At 50.2% G+C, this 7,962-nt stretch overlaps 1 protein-coding gene across 12 annotated transcripts in view; it reads left to right on the top strand.

Moving 5' to 3' along the window:
• Positions 1-405: 405 nt before the first annotated feature.
• The window catches only part of Lhpp (phospholysine phosphohistidine inorganic pyrophosphate phosphatase), a 194,409-nt gene continuing 186,852 nt past the window's right edge, over positions 406-7,962 (top strand). For 7 of the 12 annotated variants that reach the window (XR_015440573.1, XR_015440574.1, XR_015440575.1 and 4 more), the window contains exon 1: positions 409-582. Coding sequence is in view for 7 of the 12 variants with exons in the window: in XM_087185619.1 (XP_087041745.1) it covers positions 458-582 (125 nt within the window). In the remaining 5 variants the exon portion in view is untranslated. Of the gene's footprint in view, positions 583-7,962 lie in introns of all 12 variants that reach the window. The other 5 variants (XR_015440577.1, XR_015440576.1, XM_087185618.1 and 2 more) reach the window with 2 other exon arrangements.

Here is a 7,962-nt window from a genome sequence, read left to right as displayed (position 1 = left end):
CACCTTACATTGCAATCATCATTTTTGTACTCATTTCCTTAGTGTCGCTTCCCAGGCGAGGGACTGTCCATCAATAACTCCGAGCATTCTGTTGTTCCCAGTGGTGTCGCACTCTGCTACTGAGGGATGAGAACACTAGCGAAGCGCTGATACAGCCTGTTCTCTTTAATTCTTGTTCCTTTTACAGATACCTCCTAGTCTCCATTTGCCTTTGCCCTGGTTTTTAACTCTTTCCGAGGGCCTTGTTATCCGCTTTTAAGACCTCCTGAGAAGGGTTTTGTTTCCCGTGAACACTTCTTCTGGGACAGAGCCTATCGCTTCGAGTGGTTCCGGGTTTGAGTACCACTCAGCCCCCCCCACCCCGTACTACAGCTCCCAGGTTCCCCTGCGCGGCGGGCGCGACGGCGGGCTCCCGCACTGGTTGGGACACTCGGTACAGGGCGTACCGCGGGGCGTAATGGCTGTGTGGGGCGAGCGGCTGGCCGGCGTGCGCGGGGTGCTGCTCGACATCTCGGGCGTGCTGTTCGACAGCTGCGAGGGTGGCGGCGTGCCCATCCCCGGCTCGGTGGAGGCAGTGGCGAGGTGAGTGGGCAACGGGTGGGTGGACGCTCGACTCTGCGCTCAGCCCAGCGCCGCCGACCTTTGGCAGCCACCGCCGGGGGGCGGGGATTCTGCGCTGGTCCCGCCCACGCGCTTGTCTCGCGAGGACCCGGCTGTGGCAGAAGGGTTCCCTAGAGAGTGGTTGAGCTGCGCTGTCCCGCAGGGCAGCCGCTTTGACACCTATAGCTGCCGAGCGCTTGAACCACGTAGTCTGTATTGAGATGTGCTGTGTGTGTAACATACAGTACACACCAGTTTTACACATTCAGTGAGAAAGGTGCAAAATGGCTCATTAAAATTGTTGCTGCTTACATGTTGAATATTCCCCCCTCCCCCGCCCCTTACTGGAGACTGAGCTCAGAGCCTTTGCTCATCCCCATGCCTTTTTTATTTTTATGTTTCTTTTATAACAAGGTCTCACCAAATCGCTAAATTGCCCAGGCTAGAACTTTCAATCCTCTGGACTCGGCCTCCTAGAGTGCTGGGCTTACAGGCGTGAACCACCATGGTGCCCTGCTGAAATTATATATATTATGTTACGTTTGCAGTACATGGTGCTTACATTCCTTTGTGCAGTTGGTACATGTATATAACACATCATAATTCCTTTTTTATCCCATTTCCATCTGAAATACTTTTAAAATATTAGGTTAAATAAAATGTTCAATTCTACCTGTAGCTTTTAACTTTTTACTGGAAACTTTAAATCACATTGGTGGTGCATGATATAATTCTGTTGGGCTGCACTGGGAGGAGGAGGGCATCTGGCCCACCAAGCTTTGCCCATACAGAACACTTTCAGGACCGTGGTGGGCACCACCAGGCCTAAGCTTTATAATTTCCCTTAGTGTCCTGGCCAGCACAGCTGTGACATTGATTGGGCTTAGGGGCCTGGCTTCACTGGGGCTTACTGGCCTTTAGATGGCAGTTAAGTGAGCCTCTGGGTCCTTCTCGGAGATGCCCCACCCACTCATCTGTATGTGTGGGAGCTGCTGAAACTCCACGGACCCAAACTGTACTGCACAGGGAAGTGGGAGGGCGTTGGGAGGCTGGGAACTCCTAGCCTCCAGGAGTGCTGCCTCTCGGCATCAGTGGGAGTTTTTAGTCCCTCCAGGGTCCTCCACTAACCCCAGAGCTTCAGACTGACTCAGTCACAAGTGAGACATTGTGAGAGTAGCACCTGTTTGAATGGTGTAGAGGGCACTGGGCTCCCCCATATGGGGAAGGAGGAAGACAGAACCTCTGTGCCATAAATGAGGTGGTTGGGGCCTCATGGAGGCCATGTCTGGAGAGAAGACGGACAGTATTCTGCATATGAGTAGATCAAGTCACCACAGATTGGCCTAAGTGATGTGAAGACAAGGCACTGAGAGTGTACCAGGAGGGAGGGTGGCCTGGGCTAGAAAGGCAGATGGGGACAGCTCTGAGGAGAAGGCTTTGAATAAAGAGAAGAGGTGGAGGAAGCATCTCTGGGCAGAAGGAAAAGCAACTTCATAGCCTAAGGCAGGGAGCTTGCAGCACTCAAGGAGCTGAAGAGTCCTGTGCCAGGCTAGTGTAGTGGTAGTGGTGGTGGGGAGGGGTGGTTACAGCAGAAAGGGACTTGGGGCTAAGGAGCCTGTTGGCCATATCCTGAGTGGTAAGTAAGCAGTGAAGATTTTAGGCAGGCTTGTCACATGGTGTACTTATATTTGAAAGAAATGTAAATGTAAGAAGTGAAAACATAAGCGCAAGGAAAACAGGGATATTTCCTTTGTAAACTTGGAGGTTTGTTTTTTGTTTTTATTTTCTTCGAGACAAGGTATGGCTATTTAGTTCAGGCTGGCCTTGAATTCACTCAGTCCTCCTGCCTCAGCCTCCTGAGTACTTGGATTACAGGTGTGCACGCCACCATGCCAGACTTTGTAATCTTGGAAGAAGAGAAGGCCTTTGTATCTGTGCCTCAGAATCTAGAAATCAGCAACCAAAATTCAGCAGCTCAGTGGAAATATAGGCAGAGGACATATGCAGTTGACAAGAAAAGAAACATGAATGACCCCACAAGTGTATGGAAGATGCTCTCACCCTAACTCAAGTAAGAGAAGTACAAATTAAAACTGTACCAAGATGCCATTTTCCATCAATTTGAAGAAATTGACAAATCTAAGAGTTTAAATTCTCTTGGTGAGAGTTTGAGGAAACAGACCCTGCAATGGATGCATTGGCTTATGGAAGATACACTGGCACTGGCTAGCAGCAATTCCACTTCTGGGAATTTGTCCTGCTTCATATAGGAGAAATGACCTAAGCACGAAGTCATTCATGGCAGTGCCTTTTGAAATTGCAAAGAACTGTAGGGGAGCATTACTGTCCCTGTGTTTACCAGAAGTGCTCAACTGCTGCCTGTGGGTTGCACACCCCTGTGTTAGAATCAAAATATCTTTAAAAGGAAGTTTTGTTACTTGTATATTAATTACATATTTAGTATGCAGCCTAAGACAGTTTTTTGTTTTGTTTTATTTTGTTTTTTTGGTACTAGGGATCAAACTCGGGTCCTTGCGCTTGCGCAGCAGGTGGCAAAACCACTGAGCTAAATCTCTGGCCCCCTAAGACAGTTTTTCACTCAGAGCAGCCAAAGCAAGCCAGGCCTGTCCAGCATTTAAAGGTTGGTCAGGCCTGTGCAAGCAGAATACCACACAGCATAAGAACTGAGCACTCCTCCCTGTAGCTGTATTACTAGTAGATAGCAAAGGGCCAGGATTTAGTTCAGTGGCACCACGCCTGCCTTGCAAGCACAAGGTCCTGAATTCAATCCCTGGTACCAAGAAAAAGAAAAAAAGATAGCAAAAATGCACCAGGCACCATGTTTTGGATAGAAAAGGCAGAAACGCAAGCATGTATTCCTACTACCATGTTTGCAGGAAGACTCCGGAAGGACAAATGTTATTTTGAGGTCTTGAATGAACAGCTAGGGGACAAACCATCCTTCTACCTCAGCCTTCTTCAGCACTGGGATTATAGGTGTGCACCACCATGCCTATAACTTCCTGTTATTGTAATTTATACATATAAAAAGTGCTCATATTGTGTAACTGTCAATGAATTTTCACCAGCTGATGTCCCTTGTGTAGCTTATACTTTGCAAGCCTCCTTTCTCCAGAGTGGCTCTTGTCCTGACTTCTAGTACTACAGGTTAGTTTTTGCTTGTTATTTACTGTATATAATTGAAATTATATGTTATTTTCCCTTTTGTGTTTTGGTTCTTTCACTTCACATTATGTCTGAGAGATTTGCTCATGTTTGTGGCACGTGGTTGTAGATTATTCGTTATCATTACGGTGTAACATTACATTGAGTGATAACCACCACAGTTTATTCACTGTCCTGTTGATGGAGTGTAGTTTCTAGTTTGGGTTATTATGAGCAGTGCTGCTGCAAACATTATAGAGCATGTCCTTTGGTGAGTGCATGGATGCATTCCTGGAGGGTATGCCTCCTTGGAGCAGGCTGACCTGTGAGGGGACGTCTGGGTCATAAGTGAGGCGTGTGTTCAGCTTTAGTAGTTGCTCCCCCTCATCCCCCAAAGTGGAGCCAGTTCTCATTTCAAGCTGGCAAGAAATGAGAGCTCTAGTTTTTCATGGTTTATCAGTCATTTTCATTCCAATAGGGTCCTTTTACCTCTAAAAACCCTGAAGCAACTCGAGAGTGTGAGGCAGGAAGATCACAAGTTTTGAGGCCAGCCTGGGCAACTCAGTGAGACCCTGTCTCAAAATTGAAAAAGATTGGGGATATAGCTCCATGGTAGAGAACTTCCCTAGTGCGCCTGAGGCCCTGGGTTTAACCCCCAGTTCCACAAAACAGAATAAGAAACCTTGAAAAGTAAAGTCAGGTCAAGGTACAGCCAGTGCCTCAGTCCTTCCCTCTCTGCCCAGGAGCATAGAAGGTTTCAGTGGGGGCCTTGGGGAAGGAGGTGCCACCTGTGAGCCTTTGCTTTCCAGACAGTAATGTGGCTGTAGGGAACATGTGTCCCAGGCAGGTGAAGGCTCCAGGTTTCTCCCAGCAGCAGCAAGCTGGCCATGCTCAGAGAGCACTTTCTATCCACCAGGTGTTAGTGCTTTACTCCTCTTGTCTTGGGTAGCCCTCCTGCAATCCAAGAAGGGGTTCTGTTATCCCTCTTTACCACCAGGAGGACCTGGGGTGACAAGGGACCCTTTGAATCCTGTTCTGCCTGAGGGCAGAGAAGGGCCATTTAAGCAGAGCCAGGGCTTCTCTCTTACAGCTTTCTCTGAGCAGATGCTTCCAGCTTGGTGCAGGACTATCCAGCAAACACCTGCACAGACTGCATGTGCCACTGGCCATGGCGCTGAAAAGGGTTGTTTTGTTAACCTCTGTGGACTGTGCACCATTTTATCTACACTTACTTCAACTCCTGCAGACTTATCTAGCCAGGGTGTCTCATAACTGCTACGAATCTGCTGTGAATCACACAGCTGCAGAATAACAGTTTAAAAATACACCAAAGCTAGTTATATAACTGACAGAGGTGAAAAGTTCCCTTCCAAAAAGGCTTGAGAAATTATTTCTGGCCAAGGGGACATTGTACCAGTCACTCTGGGAAGTTTTATCATAATACTGTCAGGGAGGCCCAGAGAACCAAGTCCCTAAACTTCACCTGGTCCAACTGGGCCTTTCCAGGTAACCTTTGGGGCCCCTCCCACTGACTGCCAGTCACATAGACTAGATGGTGAGGTTGTCACTGAATGGTCCTGAGCAGCCGGCACCCACACAGCGGGATCCCCCCCCCCGCCCCCCGCCTGCAGTGCTGGGCAGGTGGGCAGGCTCTGGGCTGACTCACTTTCTCCCTTTGGTTCTTCTGTCAGCTTTTCAGGACAAGGCCCCCTCCCAGGCCCATCCACCACAGGGAAGCCCTGTAGGCCCTCCTCATCCTGTGAAAGGTGCCTGAAGCTTGGGAACAAGAGGCTCAAGGAATGGGACTTTCCTCTCCAATAAAACTTGACTTTGGGCATGGGGGCCGAGGGGATTTTCCTCTCTTGGTGACTGAGTCAACAATGGGCTCTCCCAGGCGTCCTTTATGGGCCAGGCCGTGCTTGACAAGGTGCATGGCCGAGCATCCAGCTGGCTTGTGTAGCTTGGGCAGTTCCAGGAACAGCTTCTTTCCCTCCTTGCCCTCCTTGAAACACACAACTCCCTTTGAAGTACTTCAGTGGCTCAGAGGAAGTTCCCAGGGTGAGACCAGCTGCTACAGAGGGGCACGTGTGGTGGGGGAGGGATGGACTCCTAGGAGAGCATGTGCCTCCGTGGCAACCCCCCACCACTATGGCTCCCAAGCACCATCTTCATTCTGTGAGCCTAGGAGAGGGTGATTCACTCTCTGCTACCCTTCTTCCTGGACATCTGTGGTGATGAGTGTCTTCAGATTTTCTGAAAGGTTCCCACTGAGTGGGACATAGAAATCACATGGAGAGTATAAACTCAGCTTTTGCAAATAGGATGGACCAGACTGTCATATATTGAGGGAGGCCTGGCATGTGCTAGGCACGTGCTCAACCTCCCACCACACCTTCATCCTGGCCCCTGAGGTGGTATGTGCTCCCCTTCTCAAGGTGAGAGCAGAGTCTCAGAGGTTCTGGCACTGGCAGAAGTAGAAGTGGGGACTGAGCCCTCATAAAAGATTCCTGCATCCACCCACTCACCCAACAGACACTCATGGATACCTTCAATGTCCCAAAAACACTGCTCAAGGCACTGGGGATTTGTGGCAGTGAAGATGGACACTTGTGCCCTTGTGGAGCTGATATGGTAGTGCAGGGAGAGCAGCAATGAAGAGCACATGGCCAGAAAGGCTAGCATGGCTGGTGGGAGAGAGCCAGAAGCAGGAAAGTTGGGAGCCTCAAGGTGCAGATGCTTTGGCCTCATAGGTCCCACAAGGAATGAGTTGAGATCAGGAGATGGAGCTAAGAGCGTCCCAGATGGAGGAATAAGAAGCCCACACTCCTTTGTCCTTCCTGGGCAGTATGGCAGTGGATCTCCAGGCTGTTCCTTTCTGGAGCTGCTGGGTGGGGCCTGCTTACTGCTATAGGACTTGTGATCAGTGTGGACATCTGTAACTGGCCTGAGTCCTCCCCACCAGGCCTTTATTGGAGTCTATTCTTGGGCAGATTGGGCTCCCCAGGAGAGCCATTCAGAGGCAGAGCTGGGCACAGCAGGGGCTGCAGCACAAAGGCACAGGCGGCTGGCCCTGGATGATGGCCCTGGAGGCATCTGCATGTGAAAGGCTCTGGACATTTACTGCATCCTGTCTTGGGCCACTAAAGCACATCTGCCAGGCAGCCCAGGCTTGGCTGGTCTTTTTGGAGCCGGCGGAAGGAAGCAGCCGTGGCCCAAGGCAGCCTCATAAACCAATTCCCACCCCAGACCGCCTACTTGTGTTGCGTGCCAGGCCCACAACTCAGCATTTCTGGTGATGCCTCTCAATACCCAGTATGACCGGAAGCCTTCAGGACTCTGTTAAAATCGAGGTGCCTTCCAAGCAGGTCTTGGAACAGCAAGGACCAGGCAAGGCCAGAGGAACTTTGTCTGAAGTCTAGCCAGTCCTCAGCCTCTAGGACCTCATGCTCAGCTGCTCCAGCACCATCCAGCCTTAGGGACGAAGGTCCCTCGGAGTAGCAATAATAATGATGACAGGGACTGTGGGGCCAGGCTGGAGTGTCACTTGCAGTGCTTCATCTTGGCCCACCTGCAGGACCGGCCAGCCTGGGGCCTGGCATGGTATTGCTGGGGAAGGCCTCTTAGTGGGGTTTGGTTAAGCCAACAGGAGCTTTTCTGGCTCAGCTGGGACCTAGGACAAGTGGTGTTTATGGTCCTTGTGGGGTCCTCTATTGTCAGAAGGTGAACAAAGTTGTCTTCAGAGATAGGGCAGAGTGTGGACCAACAGTGTGCTCTTCATCTCGGGCTCTGTGTTTGTTGTTTTGTAATGTCAACATTTGAAGTTTCATAAGATAGGTGGCTTCCTTCTTGTAAATGTCCCTACCAGTTCATGAATTTGGTCATGGTTTCCTTCCCAGTCACTCCCCCAGAATCACATAACTGGTCCTTCAGGTGCTTTTCCTTTGTTTTTTCTGATTATGAGCACTGTTCTGCTCAGTGGTTTATGCTGTGAAGAGTCTCAGTCCCTCCTGACTACAGGTCCCCATCTGTGAGTGGGAATGTAAAGATACCTGTCAGATTGTTACAGGGATCCAATGTGAACATGTGGGCAAAGCCAGGCACTCCTGGGTGTCCAGGGACACCTGTCAGGCTGAGCATCCTTCAACATTTTGTCCCCAGATTCTCTTGTTGGGTTCCCTCTTTCTGCAGGTTTGCCGG

The sequence above is a fragment of the Heterocephalus glaber genome, unplaced genomic scaffold, assembly GCF_053883595.1.
Source record: "Heterocephalus glaber isolate CG9 unplaced genomic scaffold, H.glaber_assembly_v1.0 deba00001497, whole genome shotgun sequence".
NCBI classification, from domain to species: Eukaryota; Metazoa; Chordata; class Mammalia; order Rodentia; family Bathyergidae; genus Heterocephalus; species Heterocephalus glaber.
The sequence above is the reverse complement of the archived record's forward strand: the minus strand, read 5'-3'. Positions and strand labels throughout refer to the sequence as shown.